General features: G+C 47.0%; 1 protein-coding gene across 3 annotated transcripts; it reads right to left on the bottom strand.

Moving 5' to 3' along the window:
• Positions 1-275: 275 nt before the first annotated feature.
• LOC119284581 (succinate dehydrogenase assembly factor 1, mitochondrial-like) lies at positions 276-2,998 on the bottom strand. Of its 3 annotated transcripts, none has more exons than XM_037563710.1 (3): positions 2,794-2,998; positions 1,248-1,538; positions 276-711 (listed from the first exon to the last, which is right to left on the bottom strand). In XM_037563710.1, the coding sequence occupies exons 2-3, from the start codon at positions 1,509-1,511 to the stop codon at positions 649-651; spliced, it is 327 nt and encodes a 108-aa protein (XP_037419607.1). In that variant the 5' UTR covers positions 1,512-1,538; positions 2,794-2,998; the 3' UTR covers positions 276-648. The 3 variants fall into 3 exon arrangements, with proteins under 3 accessions (XP_037419607.1, XP_037419606.1, XP_037419608.1); XM_037563709.1 differs by having other exon boundaries at positions 2,802-2,996; XM_037563711.1 differs by lacking the exon at positions 2,794-2,998 and adding an exon at positions 1,627-2,100.
• Positions 2,999-25,009: the final 22,011 nt, after the last annotated feature.

Here is a 25,009-nt window from a genome sequence, read left to right as displayed (position 1 = left end):
CACTGACTGTGGTGATGATGATTCCACCACTAGCAGTTAGAACCATCTTCCATGCTTTGCGACATTGCTTGATCTGGCCCACATATGAATTCAGAAGAACTATTTAAACTGACCTAGACGATAAACTCATTGCTTTTTCAAGCAGGACCTTATAGCAAAAAATATATATTGCAGAGTTTACACTGCTGGTGGAGAACAACGAAAGTGAAATCATGCACTAAGACATAACATTGAGCAATACAATTCAGTTTTCAGTATAACATAAATTCCATCACTAGGTCACATCATCTTTTTTTCTGAGTTAACTCAATTGAGCACATAAGTCTAAATAAATGATAGGGGTGAATTACATTGCATAAAAAGTAACACCATTGCTGAGTTTAAACCACATGGTTTAGTCGTTTAGACAGTATAGAGCTCCAATGTAAATGCTCTTTCACAGTAAACTCTGGTCCAATTGATCTTGGTGACCAAAAGAATTCATACATGAACCACACTTCTAATATCCAGAGGGCAATAAGATGCTACGAGACTCATCTAGAGATTCCTATCAGAAAATGAAGGTGCTCCAGAGAAGTTACATCATAAAGAGCTTTCGTATGCGGCCATTTTTATGTTGGACACCATTAAAAGCAAGCTCTTCTTGTTTTACTGTCTCCCAGTAGAAACACCAAGATCATGCTCGACACGTTGTTCTGGAATAGAAGAGGCCTGCAAAATTCCAAAATCAATGCCAGAATGTGAGGATTATCTCGAGTTTTAGCCTTTTAGGAGAAGTTTGTATAAGAGCAACATATTGTTGCTACCTTAAAAACTAGAATATACGTCACCAGATTATGATACTTGAGATGTTAGCAAATAGAGGCAGATGGTTCGATCTTGCACTAATTACCTTTATACAAACAAAGAGAAACATGTGGTAAAACTGTAACTGTGATGTGTAAATGATACGAGCATTGGATCTCGGAATACACAAAACAACCGATCAGTCCAGGAAATGTTCTGGAGCAACTACACTTAACTTTAAGCATCTCCTACAAATTACCAAGGCAAGGTGTAACTATTCACTTGACTAGAACACTTCTATGGAGTAAACAACTATTCATATGCAAACAACTATAAGCATAGCAAACAGCTGCCAGCATTTGGGAAAATCCTATGTTTTCATGTAACATCCTTACTCGTTGTACTTTGATATCAGTATTAGTGGGAGAGAAATTTAGGCCTTTTTTCAAGATTATATATACCTTATTTATTTCAAGTGTAGAAAGTCCAGTGATATCAGGATTCTTGAGCTGATCGAGCTGCCTCTTCCCTCTTCTCATCAAATACTCAATGTACACAAAGTTCCTGCGATCGACACTCCTGGCATTCTCACGGAACTCTGCGGAGACAACAGACTCGATCCTGCGGCGCTCCTCTGGGGACTTGAGCCGTGCTGTCCGAAGGAACCCTCTGTATAATGCCAAGGCCTGCCTCTGGATACCAGATAGCTTTGTACGGGACGCCATCTCATCCTTGTGACGCAGTCATCAAAGCTACACAAAAAAGTGGAACTATCAGGCCCCGATTGGAATGCTGTATTTTTGCTACCCCGGTAACATTTTACACCTGTATATTACCCACCTCCAACAAATTCCTGGTGTAAATAATTTCCGGTTGTAACACGCGCTTGGCTCCCAGGTTGTAATGCCACCGTATTCAAGCACACAAGCATCATCACGTCCAACCTCCAACGCCATCGACAAAGCCAGGGCCCGTGCGACCAAGTTACCGCTCTACCTGCTGCTCATCCCCCTCCTGGTCATCGTCTCACTCCTCTGCCTCAACCGCCGGGCCGCCGGCCATCAATCTGTCCCCGGTCGCCGTGGGCGCTCCTGGTGCTCGGCAACCTCACCACCTCGCCATGCGCGATCTATCGCGTTGCCATAGCCCGGTCATCATGCTCTGCCTCGATAGGAACTGCACCGTCCAGCTGCTCCAGGCCATGGCGATGTCCTCGTTGGAGGGCACGGCTCTCCAGTTTATCCGGCAAGATCCAACGCATCTCCTCCGTGTTCATCGAGGTGGGCGTTCCGGCGGTCCGTCGCTCGCCGCCAATCGCTAGCGGGACTGGGTCCTCGGCCGGCTACTCTCCGAGAAGCTCCGGATGTCTCCGCGGCAGCTTCTCCCGGCGTGGTCGCGGTCGACAGCGCCCCTCGTCTCTTTCACGGTCACGGTCACTGGCACGGGCGCCGGCGGCGACACCTGGCCCCGTCGCAGCCTTTGCCGCTGGTGCCTCACCCCTTTCTTGCTCCGGCGGCGCGTGCCCACCTCCACGATTTGGAGAGAGAGAGAGAGAATGCGGAGGCAGAAAACGTCGGGCCCAGGTCTGTATCCAAAACCGGTGTAATACAAGTGTATTTGACAAAACCGGTGTAAAAAATACCACCCAAAACCGACGAACCAACCGCATAACTCAACACGGCTCGTTTTGTTTTACACTTGCATATTTTACCGGTGTAAATCGCTCCAAAACGACGAACCAAGCGGGGCCTCAAATGAGTTGTCTCGTGGTGATCTGCATATTTTGCTCAGGTGACGGACTGATTCAGTTGTCCCGTGGAGTACAAAAAAAAAAAAAAAAACTAATCTACCGCCTAGCAAGCAAATCCGCAGCGAACGGGGCTGGTTTTGGATTAGATCGCGCGCAGGATAGAAATACAAGAGCAGAACTCTCGGAACAAATCTAAGCAAGCAAAGTCTGGACGGATCTCCAATCCGTGCCGGTGGGATAGACTGGGGGAGAAGAACCTGCTCACCGGCGCACGCAGGGTCGACGACGACGGAGGGGGCGGGCGGAGTGGGGGCGGACGGAGAGGCGGGAGCTAGGGACTTCGTCGCGGCTCGCCGACGGCGCCGCCTGTCGGGATCGCGGAGGGAGGGCCGCGCGCGCGTAGTGCGGCGGAGGCAGGGCCGGGGTATCGCACGGGAGAGACGATCGAAGGGGCAAAAGCTGCTGGTGGTGTATCGGATCGATTCTGTCCAGGGGTAAAATGGGAATCGCAGGTCAGCAACCAGCTTTTCTTTTTTAGGAAAAGTGCCCGCGTGTTCGTCCATATCACCGGTAACTAAGGCCACACGTGGCTTCTGTTTGGAACAATCCCCAGGGTCGGCACGTTATTAAGAAGGACAACTTATAGAAAAAACCAAGGAAAGAATGATAATTTGTACTCCTTCCTTCCATCTATATAGGACCTAATGCATTTTTCGAGGCTAATTTTGACAAATGTTAGTGCAATAATATATGACATGCAAGTTACACAAAGCATATCATCAAATTCGTACGTGAAAGAAACTTTCAGTGATATAATTTTCACATTATACATCCCATATATTATTAATCTTATCAATAGTTAAAGGCGGTCCTGAAAAACGTATTAGGCCCTATATAGATGGAAGGAGGGAGTAGGTTCTTCTGGGCTGCACGGTTATTTTTCTTTTGCAAAAGGGATCAGCTCTTATATTATAAAAGTTCATGTACAAACCCTCTCAAACATAATAAAAGTTAATTCTGAAACCACCAAACGACTACTATTGCCGTCAGAAAGAGCCGCTGACGCGTTGTTGTCTTCGTTCCTCTATCGAAGCCGACTTGACCTTGTTGATGATAACCGGGATGTCTTCCTGGACGTGTCCCTAAGACCATCGCCCTGGAGCCGTAGTCTTTGTCGTGAATGCATAGATTTGAAGCACCTGACATCAAATCTCACCACGTGACGAGAAACACTAACCTCACTGCCCCAAGGAGACAATATGAATCTACACTGGAGCTCCGTCAACTACGGCCACACGGATGAACTCGAGGAGAATCGGAGCCCGGAAGGCAAACTCTAAGAAGAAGCTGCTACTTGTAAACTGTGTTGGTATTTTTCGCCAAGAGGAGGGGTGAAGCAGTACAATAAAGGCAAGTATTTTCCTCAGTTGTCGAACGAATAGGAGAATCAAGCAAACTCCCATAAGCAGCACTCACACACACAAAAGCAAATACTTGCACCCAACGCAGGCAAGAGGGTTGTCAATCCCCTTGAACTCATAACTTGCAAGAATTAAATCTGATAATGATAGATAGATAAAAAGAAAAGTAAAATAAAAGTAAATAAATTGCGGCAAAGTATTTTAATTTTTATAACATGATAAAGTTAGACTCGGGGGGCCATACTTTTCACTAGAGACTTCTCTCTCGAACACATAGCATACGGTGGGTGAACAAAATACTGTTGGACAATTGATAGAAAAGCGCATAGTTATGACGTATTCACGACAATGATCATGTATATAGGCATCATGTCTGTGACAAACAAATCGACTCCTGCCTACATCTACTACGGTTACTCCACTAATCGACCGTTATCCAACATGCATTTATGGTATTAAGTTCATGACAAACAAAGTAAAGCTTTAAGCAAGATGACGTGACTTAGATAAAGTAAACCCAATCAATATGAATAAACCATGTCGTTTTATCCTTAATGACAACAATACAATATGTGCCTTGATACCCTTTCTGTCACTAGGTGAGGAGGCCGCAAGAATGAACCCATTACAAAGCACCTCTCCCACTGAAGATAAATCAATCTAACTCGCCAGACCAAAGGATAGATACGAGAGAAATACGAGGCTATAACAATCATTCTTAATAAAGTTTAGAAAAGACTCAATTACTTTTAATGAATAATGTGATCATAAACCCACAATTCACCGGATCCCAACAAACACACCGTAAAATAAGATTACATCGGATAGAACTCCAAGAAGATTGAGGAGAACATGGTATTGAAGATCAAAGAGAGAGAAGAAGCCATCCAGCTACTAGCTATGAACCCGTAGGCCTGTGATAAACTACTCACACATCACCAGAAGGCAGCAAGGATGATGCAGAAGCCCTCCGTGATCGATTCCCCCTTTGGCAAAGTACCGAAAATGGCCTCCAGATGGGATCGCAGAAGAATAGAAGCTTGCAGCGGCGAAAAAAGTGTTTTGGGTGGCTCTCTAGTGTTTTGGGAATATTGGGAAATTAAAGAGGTGGAATTAGGTCAAGGGGTGCTACATGGGTCCCATGAGCTCAGGGGGCGCGCCTACCCCCCTGGGGCACGCCCTTTGAGCTCGTGGCTCTCCCTTAGCTCTTCTGGCCTCCTCCCTAACTTTATAGGGTCCCTTCTGGTTCAGAAAAAATCACCGTAAAGTTTCCTAGTGTTTGGACTTTGTTTGATATTGATTTTCTGAAAAGCCAAAAACAAGCAAAAAATAGGAACTAACACTGGGCACTGGGTTAATAGGTTAGTCCCAAGAAATGATATAAAATAGCATAAAATACATATAAAGCATCCAAGATTGATAATAAAATAGCATGAAACAATCAAAAATTATAGATACGTTGGAGACATACATCATGTTTTCCTACCGTTACTTATAGTGTTTTTATGCATTATAACACTTTTTGGATTAATTCTAATGCCTTTTCTCTCATAATATGTAAGGTTTACACAAAGAGGGATAATGCCAAATTTATTCTATTGTAATAAAGACTCTATATGAGAGTCGTGTAATAAATCAGGTGTGATTGAACTTTTAATTTTTTATTAATGTCATGTGTGTGCCAGCATGATCTTGGGATGGTACAGATACAAAGAGACTTGACCAATTTCGGGCCGGGCCGCTACAGGAGCCCTCCGTGGACTCGCGCAACCGTTACCCTTCATGGGTTGGAGTCTTCATCAACGTGGACGTACGATAGCACCACTTATCGGAACCACACCAAAAATCTCCGTGTATACATTATGTTTGCCTTCTCCAAACCTTTCCTTTTACCTTCATATGCAATGTTTTACTTTCCGCTGCTACACTCTTAGAATTGCATTTGTAGATTGATTGCTTGACTTGTGCTAGTTGCTAAAATCTGCCAACAATTAAAATTGGGAAAATGTTAGTTTTTTATTTGGTCAAGTAGTCTAATCACCCCCTCTAGACCTACTTTCGATCCTACACCAACCCATTATGTCGATGAACAGGATTACAAATCCTCAACAAAAGGCAATCATAAGAATCCAAAATACATAACAAAAGGCAATCATAAGTATTCATGTGCCATTGAAATATTTAATCTGTATATTCAAAACAACATTGGAATACATTTTCAAATATAACCTAAATGGCATATACATGAAGAACCATTATAAACTTCCCACCCTACTCATGTCATCTAACTTGAACTTCAAAGCTCGTTGTCACTTTACCATAAAAACAGTAATGCTAAAAAGTTAAAAAGGAGTGATTAGCACTGACCACTACCAAATTATTCGAGATTACACAAATAACACAGAAAATGACATATTGTCTGCGATAGTATAAGCACTTGATACGTTTCCAACGTATCTATAAATTTTATTGTTTCATGCTATTATATTACCAATCTTGGACACTTTTTATGCAATTTTATATTATTTTTTGGGACAACCTATTAACTTAGTGCCCAATGTCAATTGCTGTTATTTGCTTGTTCTTGACTTTTCAGAAAATCAGTACCAAACGAAGTCCAAACACGATGGAACTTTACGGTGATTTTTCTAGACTAGAAGGGACACAGGAGCGTTCTGGAGGAGGCCAGAACATCTATGGGAGAGCGACGAGCTCACCTGGCGCCCACCCCCTCCCCCCGGGGGAGGGGGCTATTCTCGTGGGTCCCATGCATCTCTATTTGACCTAATCCCACCTCTATAAATTCCCAAATATTTCCAAACCAACAGAGTCACCCAAAACAATTTTTCCGCCGCCACAAGTTTCTGTTGTTCCATGATCCCATCTGGAGGACTTTTCCGGAACTCTGCTGGAGGGGAATCGATCAATGAGGGCCTCTACATCAACCTTGCGGCCCTACCAATGATGTGTGAGTAGTTCACCACAGACCTACGGGTCCATAGCTAGTAGCTAGATGCCTTCTTCTCTCTCTTTGATTTTCAATACAATGTTCTCCTCTCTGTTCTTGGAGTTCTATATGATGTAATCTTCTTTTGCGGTGTGTTTGTTGGGATCCGATGAATTGTGGATTTATGATCATATTATTCATTATAAGTAATTGAGTCTTTCCTGAACTTTATTATGCATGATCACTATAGCTTTGTATCTCTCTCTGATCTATCCATTCGATTTGGCTAACTGGATTGATTTATCTTCAGTGCGGGAGGTGCTTTGTGATGGGTTCAATCTTAAAGTGTCATCACGTCATGACAAAACGGGTAGTGAGGCACATGTTGTATTGTTGCCATTAAGGGTAAAATGACGGGGTTCATTCATATTGCTTGAGTATTTGTCTACATCATGTCATCATACTTCATGCATTACTCTATTTGTTATGAACTTAATGCACAGAGAGGCAAACATAGAAGCGCTCTCGAAGTGGAATAATACTAGTAGATGCAGAATCATTTCGGTCTACTTGTCACAAATGTGATGCATATATACACGATCATTGCCATGAATAACATCATAACTATGCGCTTTTCTATCAGTTTCCCAACAGTCATTTGTCTACCCACCGCATGCTATTCTTTCGAGAGATAAGCCTCTAGTGAAAACTATGCCCCCCGGGTCTATCTTAGTCATATTACTAAAACCAAAAATACCTTGCTGCAATTTATTTACTTTTGTTTTATTTTTCAATTTATCTATCTACCACTATCAGATTTAATCCTTGCAAGTAAAGAGTTTGAGGGGATTGATAACCCTCTTGCCTGCGTTGGGTACAAGTATTTGCTCTTTTCTGCGCGGGTATTTGTTGGGGAACGTAGTAATTTCAAAAAAAATCCTACACACACGCAGGATCATGGTGATGCATAGCAACGAGAGGGGAGAGTGTCGTCCACGTACCATCGTAGACCGTTAAGCGGAAGCGTTATGACAATGCGGTTGATGTAGTCGTACGTCTTCACGATCGACCGATCCTCAGTACCGAATGTACGGCACCTCCGCGTTCAGCACACGTTCAGCTCGGTGACGTCCCGCTAACTCACGATCCAGTAGAGCTCGGGGAAGAGTTTCGTCAGCACGATGGCGTGGTGATGATGTTGATGAAGCTACCGCAGCAGGGCTTCGCCTAAACACCGCTACAGTATGACCGAGGTGGATTATGGTGGAGGGGGGCACCGCACACGGCTGGGAGAGATCTTTGTGATCAACTTGTGTCTCTAGAGGTGCCCCCTGCCCCTGTATATAAAGGAGCAAGGGGGAGGCCGGCCGGCCCTTGTTGGTGCGCCAGGAGGAGGAATCCTCCTCCTAGTAGGAGTATGATTCCTCCCTTCCCTACTCCTACTAGGAGGGGGAAAGGAAGGGGAAGAAAGAGAAGGAAAGGGGGGCGCTGATGAAGCTATGTACCTAGGGTAGGGTCATGGATCTGTCCAAGATACCCTCCCCAAGGACATCTCTAAAGGAACCAGAAGTGGTCGAAGCAAAATTGTCATCCACTCGACCGTGAAGCTATGTTCCACTCGACCGTATAGAAGACACTCGACTATGCGAACAACCACTCGATGATACAAGAAACCACTCGGAGTGTAGAAGGCCTAATGTCACTCAGGATGACAACGGTCGGTCATTCACTCTGTAACCTTAAAGATCATTTATATCTCTTTATTACTAGCGTTACCAGTAACTCCCTGCTTTAATGTACATTGAACCCTTTGTAACGTGGGCTGGCTGGGGTCCTGGCACACTCTATATAAGCCACTCCCTCCTCCGGGACAAGGGTTCGCATCTTTTGTAATTCACACGCATATATCCAGTCGACTGCCTCCGGGCTCCGAGACGTAGGGCTGTTACTTCCTCCGAGAAGGGCCTGAATTCGTAAAACGTGCGTGTACAACTCCTCCATAGCTAGGATCTTGCCTCTACATTCCTACCCCCTATTCTACTGTCAGGCTTAGAACCACGACAGTTGGCGCCCACCTTGGGGCAGGTGTCTTAGCGGCTTGTTGGAGAAGTTGCAATTTTTCTGATCCCCTTCATCATGGTTCCAGGCGGAGGTTTGGCTGAGGGCCGCGAGATCCATCTCGGCGCGCTCGTGTTTGTCGCCGACGACTCCGCTTGGCTTCAGGAGGTTCCACTTGACGTCGACGCACTCCCCGCCTGTGGGGCGACGCACTTTCGCGCGTGCGTCCGCGGCATCCTCCTGCGGCAGCCGTCGACCCAGTATCAGTCAGCTCCAGCATCTTTCCCCCTCCCTGCGGCCCGCCGGAGCAAACGTTCCGGTCGGTCGAGGCTTCAGCGGTGGGTGAGGCATGCGGTGGCTCGCCAGTCGGCCACCCCTCAAGTTGCGGCAATCGAGCCCGACAAAACTCTCTATGGCTTGTTCGATCTGTCGACTGGCTCCGTAGAGACTGCATCCGAGTGCGACAGCAGCGACCCATCGGCAGAAGTTTTGATGGTCAATGAACCACGCAGTCCTCCTGGCTTCACCCGTGAAGACCGAGGCGATGGGGACGGCGATCCGTCGCGCGTTCATGAAGAGTACCGCCCCGAACCCCTCTCTTTGCAGCGGAGGGAGGAACTTCGCCGCCGGAACATGGATGCACTGCATACTCCTATAGTTGGAGAAATCCCTGAGGCCCAGGCCTTGGAGTAGGCGCGCCTGGCCAACTTGGCTGAGCGCACTCGACTGGAGAACCTCCAGCGCGCACTCGACGATCGCGCTCGGCAGCGTGCTCCCGAATCCAGTCGACGCCAACTTTTTCCGCCTCCGACTCAGGTATACCGAACCCCGATCCAGAATCTCACAGCTGCAGCCCGGATAGCAGAGTTGATCCAACCTTCCCAGTCAGAAGCTGGCCGAGGTCTGATACAGATCCGAGCTTTGCTCCGTGCAGTGGGAGAGCAGAATACAACGGTATCTCAGTCGCGGAATAGGATCCATAGCAGATTCGTAGTTGCCAATACAGTTTAGTCGGCTCATAGCCCAAGATCGCCCCCGAGGCGTGAGGGGCGTGGAGATCATCAAGATCAATACAGAAACCTTGAGCAGTATGAACACCGAGTCGATCGCGATGATCGTTGTCGAATGCCCACGCCTCCTCCAAGGAGTGGGTCGTACGTGCCTCGGCAACATGATGACAGGCGCCCTCACAGTGTTGAGCGAAGGATTCCAGTTGACCCCAGGGAGCCAGGCTTTGATGCGAGATCTATTCTCGTTCAGGGCTTGGTCAACAGAAACAGAGCTCACCAAGAGGGTCATGACAGAGATCTACCAACCAGCAGCAGAGTGCATGTCTCAGGTCCAGAGTGCTTCAGCAGAGCCATCAGGGCTGCAGTGATTCCCCCCAACTTCAGGTTGGCGACTGGAGTCAGTAAGTTCACTGGTGAGTCCAAGCCTGACACTTGGCTTGAAAACTACCGAGTGGCTGTCCAGATTGGTGGCGGCAGTGATGAAGTGGCCATGAAGCACCTTCCTCTGATGTTGGAGGGCTCGGCTAGAGCATGGCTGAATCAGTTAGCACCTAGTAGCATTTATACTTAGGAAGATCTCGCCCAAGTATTTGTTAGAACATTCGAAGGTACTTGCAAATGGCCGGCAGGGTTGACTGAATTGCAGTGTTGCATTCAGAAACCGAATGAGACTTTGAGGGATTATATCCAGAGATGGATCACATTGCACCACACGGTAGAGAATGTGTCTGATCATCAAGCAATTTGTGCCTTTAAAGAAGGCGTCGAGTATCGGGAGCTGAATATGAAGTTCGGTCAGACAGGAGATATGACTCTGACTCGGATGATGGAAATTGCCACCAAATATGCCAACGGTGAAGAAGAAGACCGACTCCGGAGTGGCAAACACAAAGCAGTCGCCCATGAAGACGGAGGAGGAAATTCCGGCCAGAAACAGAAGCGCAAGGCCGAGCCAGCTGCTCCTGGTGAAGCCTTAGCTGTGGTTCAAGGAAAGTTCAAGGGGAAGCCCAAAGGGCCGTGGAACCCCAAGAAAGTAAAAGATCAAGATGGAAATGATGTGCTGGATCTGCCGTGCCACATCCACACCAAAAAAGATGAAGAGGGTAATTTCATTTACCCGAAGCACACCACTCGGCAGTGTCGACTCCTAATCCAACAATTTCGAGAGAAATAGCCCAAGGAAAAGGAGAAGGAAGCAGACAAGGCTGAGGATGAGGAAGAGGATGATGATGGTTATCCCCATGTGAATTCCACTCTGATGATTTTTGCTGACATTGAGAGCAAAAGTCGATTGAAAGTCATCAACAGAGAAGTGAACATGGTTGCTCCGGTGACACCCAATTATTTGAAGTGGTCACAGACTGCCATTACATTCGACCAGTCCGATCATCCAGCGCACATAGCCACCCCTGGGAGGCAAGCACTGGTGGTCGACCCGGTGGTCGAAGGCACCCGACTGACAAAGGTCCTGATGGATGGTGGCAGTGGCTTGAACATACTGTATGCAGAGACGTTGAAGGGAATGGGCATTCCGATGTCCAGACTCAGCGAAAGCAATATGAGTTTCCATGGGGTCATTCCAGGCAAGAAGGCTGCATCACTCGGCCAGATTGCTCTCGACATGGTTTTCGGTGATTCCAAGAATTACCGCAAAGAAAAGTTGACATTTGAAGTTGTGGATTTCCAGAGTGCCTATCATGCCATCCTGGGCAGACCAACTTATGCACGCTTTATGGCTCGACCATGTTACGTGTACCTCAAATTGAAGATGCCTGGTCCCAAAGGAGTGATCACTATCACTGGTAATCGTAAGAAGGCAGAAGAGTGCTTCCAGAAGGGCTCAAAGATTGCCGATGCACAAATGGCTGTAGTAGAATTGCAAGAATATCAGAAAAATGCAGATCCGAGTGATTTGTTGCGAGCCAAGAAGCCCACCACGGATTCAGCATTCCAGTCATTTGGCAAAACAAAGTCGATTCACATTCACCCGACAGATCCCAATGCTGCTCCGACTCACATTTCAACAACACTCGACTCCAAATAGGAAGAAGCGCTCATCCAGTTCCTCCGTGAGAACTGGGACATCTTCGCATGGAAACCTTCGGACATGCCAAGTGTTCCCAGGGGACTGGCTGAGCATCGTTTGCGAGTTGACCCAAAAGTGAAACCAGTCAAAGAACATCTTCGACGGTCTGCCGTACAGAAGAGGAAGGCAATCGGTGAAGAGGTGGCTCGGCTTTTGGCAGCTGAGTTTATCCGTGAGATTTACCACTCCGAGTGGTTAGCTAATGTTGTCATGGTCCCAAAGAAGGACAACTCACTTCGCATGTGCATTGACTTCAAGCATATTAATCAGGCCTGCCCGAAAGATCACTTTCCTCTCCCTCGCATCGACCAGATAGTCGACTCGACTGCGGGGTGCGAGCGTTTGTCCTTTTTGGACGCCTACTCCGGGTACCACCAGATCCGTCTATACGGACCCGACAAGATAAAAATAGCTTTCATCACCCCATTTGGGTGCTTCTGTTATGTCACTATGCCATTCGGTTTGAAAAACGCTGGAGCCATATTCATGCGGATGATTCAGAAGTGCCTGCTCACTCAGATCAGTCGAAATGTGGAAGCATACATGGATGACATTGTGGTCAAGTCACTTAAATGTTCCGACCTACTGACTGACCTTGCTGAAACCTTTGCCAACCTCAGAAGGTATGATATCAAGCTCAATCCATCAAAGTGCACGTTTGGAGTTCCGGGCGGAAAATTACTCGGTTTCCTCGTTTCCGAACGAGGGATCGATGCTAACCCAGAGAAAGTGGCTGCTATACTCCGAATGAAATGCCCTGTGCGTGTGCATGATGTCCAGAAGCTTACTGGTTGCTTGGCCGCCCTAAGTCGATTCATTTCTCTCCTCGGTGAAAAGGCACTGCCTCTTTACCGACCGATGAAGAAATCAGATGAGTTTGAGTAGACTCCTGAAGCTGATGCAACATTTGCAGAGCTAAAAGCCTTGCTTTCCACCCAGCCGGTGCTTGCTGCCCCAATTAGCAAAGAGCCTTTACTGCTTTATATAGCAGCCACTGGACAAGTCGTCAGTACAGTACTTACGGTCGAGCGGGAAGAAGAGGGAAAAGCCTATAAAGTTCAGCGCCCAGTTTATTATATTTCTGAAGTTCTGACTCCGTCAAAGTAGAGATATCCACACTATCAGAAGCTCGTTTATGGGATTTACATGACCACGAAGAAGGTTGCACACTATTTCTCTGATCACTCTGTTACAGTCGTCAGCGACGCTCCATTGTCAGAGATTCTGCACAACAGAGATGCAACCGGTCGAGTGGCAAAATGGGCGATTGAACTCCTCCCCTCAGATATCAAGTTTGAGGCAAAGAAGGCTATTAAGTCCTATGCAATAGCATATTTCCTCGCCGAGTGGATTGAACAACAACTGCCGACTCAAGTTCACTCGGAGCACTGGACCATGTTCTTTGATGGATCCAAAATGCTGAATGGTTCCGGTATGGGTTCTTCGAGTGGATCAACAGAAACCGCACAAGCTCGCCCCGGCTTGGGAAGGCCCCTTCATCATCACCAAAGTTCTCCACAATGGAGCATACCATCTTTACAGTGTTGAGCATCAGAAAGACGAGCCACGGGCTTGGAACGCGGAGCTGCTCCGCCCCTTTTATACTTAAGCACTCATTCGAATAAAATGTAATAAGAAGTACCTTTGTAATTTGTTCGTCAAAGACAAGAGCTTTTCAGTCTTCTCGCATGATTGTTGTTGCTTTTATTTACCTCTGAAATCCCCTAGTGGGTTGGCTTAGCCGCGAATCCGTTTCGCCTAAGTTCGAAAGAAAATCCTACCGAGTGATGGGTAAGCCTCTCACTCGGGAGGCTTAGCCGCGAATCCGTTTCGCCTAAGTTTGTAAAATCCTACCGAGTGGTGAGCAATCCTCCCACTTGGGGGCTTAGCTGTACTCCAGTACTCGCCTAAGTTCTCTCACTCGGAGGCTTAGCTGCAGTCCGGTACTCGCCTAAGTTTGAAAAAATCCCACCGAGTGGAGAGCAATCCTCCCACTCGGGGGCTTAGCTGCAGTCCAGTACTCCCCTAAGTTCTCTCACTCGGAGACTTAGCTGCAGTCCGGTACTCGCCTAAGTTTGAAAAAATCCTACCGAGTGGAGACCAATCCTCCCACTCGGGGGCTTAGCTGCAGTCCAGTACTCGCCTAAATTTAAAAAATCCTACCGAGTGGAGAGCAACCCTCCCACTCGGGGGCTTAGCTGCAGTCCAGTACTCGCCTAAGTTTAAAAAATCCTACCGAGTGGAGAGCAGCCCTCCCACTTGGGGGCTTAGTTGCAGTCTAGTACTCGCCTAAGTTTAAAAAATCCTACCGAGTGGAGAGCACCCCTCCCACTCGGGGGCTTAGCTGTAGTCTAGTACTCGCCTAAGCTCTCCCACTCGGAGGCTTAGCTGCAGTACAATACTCGCCTAAGTTTGTAAAATCCTACCGAGTGGAGAACAACCCTCCCACTCGGAGGTTCAAAGCTACGCCACAAGTATAACGTGCGCTCCATCCCTATCCGCAAGGACGACGAGGTGCAGGTCGACTGCAACCTTCTCCTTCAGAGCTACACCACAAGTACAACGTGCGCTCCATCCCTATCCGCAAGGATGACGAGGTGCAGGTCGACTGCAACCTTCTCCTTCGGAGCGATGCCACAAGTACAACATGTGCTCCATCCCTATTCGCAAGGACGACGAGGTGCAGGTCGACTGCAACCTTCCCCTACGGAGCTACGCCACAAGTATAACGTGCGCTCCATCCCTATCCGCAAAGGCGACGAGGTGCAAGTCGACTGCAACCTTCTCCTTCGGGACTACGCCACAAATACAATGTGCGCTCCATCCCTATCCGCAAGGACGACGAAGCGCAGGTCGACTGGAGTCGCCACCTCAGAGCTGCATCTCCAGCACAAAGATTATTCCGAGTGAAGAACAAAGTCCACTTGAAGGCAAAACACAAGCATATTCGGAAAATAAACCAAATTCAGATAAATCCTAAAGTTCCAAGCAGCGAATCAAAAGTATTCGAACATCAAGCCCGAAGGAGTTTAACTGTTACAGCAACCACTCGGCATTCCGAGGCAAATTTAAAGCAGATTCAAGTCTCATAAGTTTGTTCACTCGGCAGGAGGAGGGCTGACAGGCTCGACGAATTCGTCTAGGTCGATCCCATCCGCGATCCGAGTGGCAGCAGCGATGAAAGTCTCCATGAAGGACTGGAAGTCATGCCTTTTGGTGTTAGCAACCTTGATCACCGCCAGCTTGTCTTCACGAGCTTCCTTGCAACGGACTCGCACCAAGGACAGCGCCACGTCAGCACCACACCGGGCGGAGGACTTCTTCCATTCCTGCACTCGGTCAGGGATCTCGTTGAGTCGAGCCATCAGGGATTTCAGGTCATTTTGAAGCGTTGCCCTTGGCCAGGGCAATGTGTTGACTCGTGAGACTGCCTCCTTCAAGCGCGCGAGGTAGCTTGTGACGCTGGCGACACGAGACTCTAGTCGGAGCACGTTCATTGCAGTTTCGTCGCAAACTGGAGAAGCAATAGGGTCCATACCCGTCTCAACCTTTCCAGTTTCCTCGTCAAAGTCTTGGCAGAATTCTACAGCCAAAAATTAGTGAGTCGACTGGACATGACCCGTTCGCAAGCATCAACGCAGTTGGTTTAGAAGAAATACCTTCTAGCATAAGATAAAGCTTCTTGGCGAGAGTTCTCAGATAAGCCTCCGTGTCATTCCTCTTGTGGACCGCAGACTCCAGCTTTTCGTTCAGGGTAATTTTGTCCTTCTTTAGACGACTCACCTCTCAGTTAGACTCATTGAGACATGACTTTAGCTTGGTCACCTCCCATTCCAGTGCTTCTATCTTGGGCTTCCTTCTGTGCAGCGGCGAGGTCCGAGTCCTTCTTCTCCAGAGCCAACTTCATTTTCTCTGCAAAAGAAGCAATCGATTAGACAAGAGCTCGAAGAAATGTTTAAAAAGATAGTCGACAGGCAGTTACCTTCTATACCAGCAGCTTCGTCTTGAGCTTTCTTTAGATTCCGCTGGGCCAACTCCAAGTCAAGGTTGAGTTGCCTCTGCTTCTCCTCAACTTTAGCAAACTTGGAAATGAGAGTACAAGACTTCTGCAGAAGGCAAAAGACGTGTCAATCGACAAGATCAAAGGTTGTTCACTTCCGAGTGGATAAAACTTAAAGAAGTTCACTTAGACCCCAGCCGACTACACACAGTCGACTGCGGTCTCGGGGGCTACACCCAACGGGTGCACTTGGCGTGCCCCCGCTGATTAAGACCCAACTCGACCGGTCCGCCCGGGTCAAGTCAAAAAAAAATATTCAGACCCCGGCCGACTGCCAGTAGTCGACCGCGGTCTCGGAGACTACACCCAATGGGTGCACTTGACGTGCCCCCACTGGTTTAGATCCCATTCGACCAGTCCACCCGGGTCGAGTGGAAGAACAGAAAAGAAAAAGAACTCAGACCCCAGTCGACTGCCAGCAGTCGACTGCGGTCTCGGGGACTACACCCAATGGGTGCACTTAGCGTGTCCCCACCGGTTTAGATCCTACTCGCCCAAACCGAGTGGAAGAACGCAAATACCAAATACAACAAAACACCCAGTGGGTGTACAGATTCGACGCAAACAACAGGAGATTGTATGGAAGAAAATGTTTCAGATAGCATATCCTGACAGAACAAGGTCAGCCAAAAAGTCTACTTACCTGGACATTGGCCCGGAGAGCAGCGTTGGCGTCATAAGCAGCCTGGCTATTCTCATGCACCGTCTTCATCCGCTCCATCATCACGTTAGCCTGACGGATGGCTTCCGCAGCCGCTTCCGACTGGTTGTCCGGAACGGGGTAGCTAGTGAAAAAGAGAGCAGACGACCCAGGTGTGACAGTTTGGAGCTCCGTGCCGTGGAGTTGGACGACTGAAGGAATCACCGGTGCAGTCGACGGTGCGGGGTGCTCACTCGACAAGGGTGCAGCGAAGGTTACAGAGGTCCTGCCCGCGTCTTCAGATTGACGGACGGGTGGTGTTGTCGTTGGCCTTGCTAAGACATCTTGCCATCCGCTACCTTTTTGCTCTTCCTGGGCTTAAGATCCACATCTTCATCGTCATCTGAAAGATCGATGACGTTGGGTGGAGCTGCAAGACAGATCAGTCGACCCCAAGTGAACCACTAGAATGCAATCGACCAAGTAATCAAGAACAAGATCATAAGAGTTTCTACATGGGTTGGAGGTAACCGCGTCTTCCATCTCCTCGTCTCGATACTGGAGGGAAGAGGTTCCCGATGTAGCAGCACTACAAGTGTCTGTACTCAGTCGGTTACGTTCTGTTGCTCGAGTCGACGAAAAGAACAAGTCAGATGATTACCCGGAGATGGTAGGGACGGTCACTTTGATCCTGGGCAAAGCCTTGGGCAGTTTGGAGGAGGTGGTCTTCGGTGCTTTTGGAGCTGGAGGCGGCACAACCTTGGGTTGCTTTGGGGCCTTCTCAATCGGCGCTGGATAAGACGTCCGGGGGCACTTCGAAGATTGCCCAGTCGGCGCGGTCGCCAGGTCCGGGGTGCTCGCCGGGTCGTGTGCGTTCTTGGATCTCCTCTCTCTGCGAGGAGGCGAGTCGACTTCTTCGTCATCGCTCGAGTCGTCGCTCTCCTCGTCCTCCTCTGCATCTGAGTGCCACTCGCCGCTCTCGCCCCCGCTCACTCCCTCCTCGACGTCTTGCTCCTGCACTTCGTTGGGCATCGAGTACATGTCAATGAGAGCCTGAAAGAACAACGAGCAAAAGGAGTATAGTCGACCATCAACAAGGTGTCACACAGTGAATTGGAAAGATATTTGGTAAAACAGAATCATACCTGCTCCGGCTGGCGCGAGTGGTCGAATGGAATCACCCTCCTAGACCCCCGGGGGTTGTCTTTGTTGCTGGTGATTCCCATCAGCCACTTCTCCAAGATGTCCTCACTGACGTCCTCCGGGTGGATCCGAGTGGAGTCCTCGAGTCCAGAGTACATCCACATCGGATGATCACGGGCCTGGAGCGGTTGGATGCGTCGACCGAGAAAGACCTCCAGCAGGTCCATCCCAGTCACCCCGTCGCGGGCGAGTTGGACGACCCGCTCGACCAGCACCTTGACCCGCGCCTTCTCTTCGGGAACCACCTTCAAGGAGGAGGGCTTCTCCACTTGAGCTAGTGGAAAGGGAGGAAGTCCAGTCGAGTGACCCGGGGTCGGCTGATCCTTGCAGTAAAACCAAGTCGACTGCCAGCCGCGGACCGAGTCGGGAAGGATCATCGCCGGGAAGGTGCTCTTGTTCCTCATCTAGATCCCCAGGCCCCCGCACATCTGGATCACGTGCGTCCTCTCATCACTCGGATTGGCCTTTTTGACCGACTGGGAGTGGCAGGTGAAGATATGTTTGAAGAGGCCCCAGTGCGGTCGACAGCCCAAGATTTTTTCACACATTGACACAAAAGCAGCCAGATAGACTATGGTGTTTGGAGTGAAGTGGTGGAGCTGGGCCCCAAAGAAGTTCAAAAAGCCCCGAAAGAAAGGATGGGGAGGCAGAGAAAATCCGCGATCGACATGGGTGGCGAGGAGAACGCACTCACCCTCCCTTGGCTGTGGCTCGGTCTCGTTCCCCGGGAGCCGCACCGATTTGTGGGGGATCAGTCCCCCTCCACCAGGTCGTCGAGGTCGTCCTGGCTGATCGTCGAGCGGATCCAGTCACCCTGGATCCAGCCCGGTGGTAGGCCGGATCTCGACGAGGATCCATCCTGGCTGGTCCGCTTGCCCTTCGCCTTCGCGTTCGCCTTCTTCGCGCGCTCCAGCGCCACCATCTTCTCTTTTCCCATGGCAGCGGATCGAGTTCGAGCGAGGGTTCGGCGACGAGAGCAGAAGCGAGCATGGCAGAGAGGTCAGAGGAGGAAGAAAAGAGAATGGGAGCGCACGGTGCAGAGACCCGGTCCGATGCCTTTTATAAGGTCATTCCCCGAGTGACTGACTGGTAGGCCCAGACGATCTAAACAAATCCCGCGATAGTCGCGCGCGCAGTACGTGGCGAAAAAGGTGGTGCGGAGATCGAGGAGACCTGCCTAATCCGTCCCGATTACCACGGCCTCGCCCGTTTGGCGCGCTTCCCGAAATTCGAATCCCGCGAAATCCATGGAGATCAGAGCAACTGGTCAGACTGAAAACATCCTCTACATTATCATTCGGGATTCTACCTTGAAAGTTCACTCGACAAAAACTAAGAATGGACCAAGGCGACTGAAAAAGAAGGTGATGTTATCTCCTCGGTTCATTGTTCTAGAACAAGTTATACTCATAGCACAAAGAATGACTCGGAAGTGTTCCCAACTCCTTCCTCACTCAAACCCTGATCCATTCGGGGGCTAATGATGAAGCTATGTACCTAGGGTAGGGTCATGGATTTGTCCAAGATACCCTCCCCAAGGACATCTCTAAAGGAACCAGAAGCGGTCGAAGCAAAATCATCATCCACTCGACCATGAAGCTATGTTCCACTCGACAATATAGAAGACACTCGACTATGCGAACAACCACTCGACGATACAACAAACCACTCGGAGTGTAGAAGGCCTAATGTCGCTCAGGATGACAACGGTCGGTCATTCACTCTGTAACCTTAAAGATCATTTATATCTCTTTATTACAAGCGTTACCAGTAACGCCCTGCCTTAATGTACATTGAACCCTTTGTAACGTGGGCTGGCTAGGGTCCTGGCGCACTCTATATAAGCCACCCCCCTCCTCCGGGACAAGGGTTCGCACCTTTTGTAATTCACACACATATATCCAGTCGACCGCCTCCGGGCTCCGAGACATAGGGCTGTTACTTCCTCCGAGAAGGGCCTGGACTTGTAAAACGCGCGTGTACAACTCCTCCATAGCTAGGATCTTGCCTCTACATTCCTACCCCCTATTCTACTGTCAGGCTTAGAATCACGATAGGCGCCGCCCCCCTCTCCTTGTACAATTCGGACCAGAGGGAGAGGGCGCGCTGCCTGCCCTAGGCCAGCCCCTCTCTCTTTCCCTTATGGCCCAACAAGGCCCATTAGCCCCCGGGGGTTCCGGTAACCCCTCCGGTACTCCGGTAAAATCCCGATTTTACCCGGAACTCTTCCGATGTCCAAATGTAGGCTTCCAATATATCAATCTTTATGTCTCGACCATTTCGAGACTCCTCGTCATGTCCGTGATCATATCCGGGACTCTGAACTACCTTCGGTACATCAAAACATATGAACTCATAAAACCGATCGTCACAGAACTTTAAGCGTGCGGACCCTACGGGTTCGAGAACTATGTAGACATGACCGAGACATGTCTCCGGTCAATAACCAATAGCAGAACCTGGATGCTCATATTGGTTCCTACATATTCTACGAAGATCTTTATCGGTCAAACCGCATAACACTATATGTTGTTCTCTTTGTCATCGGTATGTTACTTGCCTGAGATTCGATCGTCGGTATCCCAATACCTAGTTCAATCTCGTTACCGGCAAGTCTCTTTACTCGTTCAGTAATGCACTATTCCGCAACTAACTCATTAGTTGTATTGCTTGCAAGGCTTATAGTGATGTGTATTACCGAGAGGGCCCAGAGATACCTCTCCGACAATCGAAGTGACAAATCCTAATCTTGATCTATGCCAACTCAACAAGTACCATCAGAGACACTTGTAGAGCACCTTTATATTCACCTAGTTACGTTGTGACGTTTGGTAGCTGATACGTCTGCGTCGTATCTATAATTTTTGATTGTTCCATGCAAATATTATTCAACTTTCATATACTTTTTGGCAACTTTTTATATTATTTTTGGGACTAACATATTGATCCAGTGCCTAGTGCCAGTTCCTGTCTGTTGCATGTTTTTGGTTTCACAGAATATCCATATCAAACGGAGTCCAAACGGGATAAAAACGGACGGAGCTTATTTTTGGAAAATATGGAAAATTCGGAAGGAAAATCAACGCAAACCAGTGCCCCAGGTGGTCACGAGGCAGGGGGTGCCCCCCCTTAGGGCGCGCCCGTACCCTCGTGAGCCCACCGTAAGGCGGTTGACGCTCTTCTTTTGGCGCAAGAAAGCTAATATTTGGAAAAAAAAATCACGGCGAAGGTTTCAGACCAATCGGAGTTACGGATCTCCATATATATACGAAACGGTGAAACAGAGCCAGAACAGAACGCGGAACCAGAGAGAAACAGAGAGATAGATCAAATCTCGGAGGGGCTCTCGCCCCTCTCACGCCATGGGAGCCAAGGACCAGAGGGGAAACCCTTCTCCCATCTAGGGAGGAGGTCAAGGAAGAAGAATAAGAAGGGGGGCCCTCTCCCCCTTGCTTCCGGTGGCGCCGGAGCGCTGCCTGGGCCATCATCATCACCGCCATCTTCACCGCCATCATCACCAACTCTTCCCCCCTCTATGCAGCGGTGTAACCTCTCTCTTACCCGCTGTAATCTTTACTTAAACATGGTGCTCAATGCTATATATTATTTCCCAATGATGTATGGCTATCCTATGATGTTTGAGTAGATCTGTTTTGTCCTAATGGCTATTTGATGATCAAGATTGGTTTGAGTTGTATGTTTTATCATTGGTGCTGTCCTATGGTGCTCTCCTGTCGCGCAAGCATGAGGGATTCCCGCTGTAGGGTTTTCAATATGTTCATGATTTGCTTATGGTGGGTGGCGTGAGTGACAGAAGCACATACCCGAGTAAGTAGGTTGTTTGCGTATGGGATAAAGGGTACTTGATACTTTAATGCTATGGTTGGGTTTTACCTTAATGAATCTTTAGTAGTTGCGGATGCTTGCTAGAGTTCCAATCATAAGTGCATATGATCCAAGTAGAGAAAGTATGTTAGCTTATGCCTCTCCCTCAAATAAAATTGCAATAATGATTACTGGTCTAGTTATCGATTGCCTAGGGACAAATAACTTTCTTGTTGACAAACGCTCTCTATTAAAACTAATTTAGTTGTGTCTTTATCTAAGCAGCCCCTAGTTTTATTTACATGCTCTTTACTTTCTTGCAAGCTTATCCAAAAACACCTACAAAGTACTTCTAGTTTCATACTTGTTTCCGGTAAAGCGAACGTCAAGCGTGCGTAGAGTTGTATCGGTGGTCGATAGAACTTGAGGGAATATTTGTTCTACCTTTAGCTCCTCGTTGGGTTCGACACTCTTACTTATAGAAAGAGGCTACAATTGATCCCCTATACTTGTGTGTTATCAAGACCTTTTTCTGGCGCCGTTGCCGGGGAGCAATAGCGTGGGGTGAATATTCTCGTGTGTGTTTGTTTGCTTTATCACTAAGTAATTTTTATTTGTTGTTCTTAGTTGTTTTCTATCTTTAGTTATGGATATGGAATGCAAAATACCAAAAAAATTAGGTGTACTTGCTACTCATGGAGATGGGGTAACTCCTAAAACCCTCGATTCTCATTATGTGAAAGATATTAAGTACTACTTTGATAATCCTGAGAAAACCCCATTCAACTTTATAATGGGAGACACGTTGGATCAACGTGAATACTTTAGGGATTATCGCTTGACACAAAAAGGGAAACTATTATGGGACCAATTTATTATGTTGCGTTGGTATGCTTGGCAACTATGCTTGAGATATGATATTACTTGTTGCTCTAGGATGAAGGCTCCACACCTTCCCTTTTCATGCAAACTTAATGTTAATGAAACCTTAGCTTCTTATGCTAATGGTATATATGATTACTATGATGTGGAACAAATAGAAGAATTTGTTGCTTTTAAGGCTGCTTATGAAATTGAATCTTTGTTTGAAAAGTATGAAGCTTTAGATGATGATGTTTATAGGCCTGAAAATCTTGCTATACTTAGATATTTCTATGAAAATTATGAATACAATTACTATATTAATGCATTTATTGAGAAAGTCTCCGCTGTCCAAGAAGAGACTAATATTTTGCAGGAAGCTATGGAAGAAGAAATTGATGAAACTGTGAGCTCATTGGATGAAAAAGATGATGAGGAGAGCGAAGAACAAAAGGAGGAAGAGCGGATTGATCACCCGTGCCCACCTTCTAATGAGAGTAACTCTTCAACTCATACATTGTTTAATTCCCCTTCATGCTTACCGAAGGATGATTGCTATGATGATTGTTATGATCCCATTGATTCTCTTGAAATATCCCTTTTTGATGATTCTTGCTATGCTTGTGGCCAAGATGCCAATATGAATTACGCTTATGGAGATGAACTTGCTATAGTTCCTCATGTTAAACATGAAATTGTTGCTATTGCACCCACGCATGATAGTCCTATTATCTTTTTGAATTCTCCAAACTACACTATATCGGAGAAGTTTGCACTCATTAAGGATTACATTGATGGGTTGCCTTTTACCGTTGCACATGATGATTTTAATGAGTATAATATGCATGTGCTTTCTGCTCCTACTTGCAATTATTATGAGATAGGAACTATATCTCCACCTCTCTATGTTTCCAACATGGTAAAATTGCAAGAAACTGTTTATACTATGCATTGGCCTTTACTTTGTGTGCATGAATTGTTCTTTTATAACATGCCGATGCATAGGAAGAGAGTCAGACTTCGTTGTTGCATGATATATGTTGCTTTTTGCTCACTACTAAATGCCAAATCATTGCTAATTAAAATTGGCTTTGATATACCTTGGGATCCGGGTGGATTCACTACTTGAGCACTATATGCCTAGCTTAATGGCTTTAAAGAAAGCGCTGCCAAGGAGGCAACCCGGAAGTTTTAGAGAGTCATTTATTTCTGTTTAGTGCTTCCATATAGTTTAAAAACAACAAAAATAAAGAGGGGGACCCAAAACTTTCTCTAAAAGAAAAGTGAAAGTGAGAGAGACGAGCATTGTGAAAGTGGGGGACGTCCTTGAACTTTGTTCATGCCCATGGAAACTTTGTGAATCTTAATTACAGAAACCTTTCAACAAAAATAATTATCCCCTTGTACAATTCCATTGTATTATAAAAATAATGTGCCATGGTTTGCCTTTAGGATATTTACATTTTCTTGATGGTTTGTATGGTGCAGGACAGAAACTTTGGCTGTAGTGCGCGGGTTTACATTTTTAGCTGGAACGTCAAATGGTTTTGATTCTTTCTGCACTGTCTTCCTATACATTTTTTTATTTTTAGTAATTTTGGCAGAATTTTTCAAGTATCAGAAGTATGGTGAATGTTCAGATTGCTACAGACTGTTCTGTTTTAAACAGATTCTGTTTTTGATGCATAGTTTGCTTGTTTTGATGAAACTATCAATTTATATCATTGGATTAAGCCATGGAAAAGTTATATTACAGTATACACAATGAAAAAACAAAACATGAATTGGTTTGCAACAGTACTTAGAGTAGTGATTTGCTTTATTATACTAACGGATCTTACCAAGTTTTCTGTTGAAGTTTTGTGTGGATGAAGTGTTCGATGATTGAGAAGGTTTTGATGTGAGAAGAAGGAAGAGAGGCAAGAGCTCAAGCTTGGGGATGCCCGAGGCACCCCAAGTAAATATTCAAGGAGACTCAAGTGTCTAAGCTTGGGGATGCTGGGAAGGCATCCCCTCTTTCTTCAACAAATATTGGTATGTTTTCAGATTCGTTTCGTTCATGCGATATGTGCAATCTTGGAGCGTCTTTTGCATTTAGGTTTTCATTTTTTATGCACCATGCTGGTATGAGATGGTCCTTGGTTGATTTATAGAATGCTCTTTACACTTCACTTATATCTTTTGAATATGGCTTTATAGAATGCTTCATGTGCTTCACTTATATCATTTGAAGTTTGGATTGCCTGTTTCTCTTCACTTAGACAACCGCCATTTGTAGAATGCTCTTTTGCTTCACCTATATTTGTTAGAGCGTGGGCATATATTTTGTAGAAAGAATTAAACTCTCTTGCTTCACTTATAT

This window comes from Triticum dicoccoides, chromosome 4A (genome assembly GCF_002162155.2).
Source record: "Triticum dicoccoides isolate Atlit2015 ecotype Zavitan chromosome 4A, WEW_v2.0, whole genome shotgun sequence".
Taxonomy (NCBI): domain Eukaryota; kingdom Viridiplantae; phylum Streptophyta; class Magnoliopsida; order Poales; family Poaceae; genus Triticum; species Triticum dicoccoides.
Note: the sequence above shows the minus strand (reverse complement) of the source record. Positions and strands in the feature narration are given on the sequence as shown.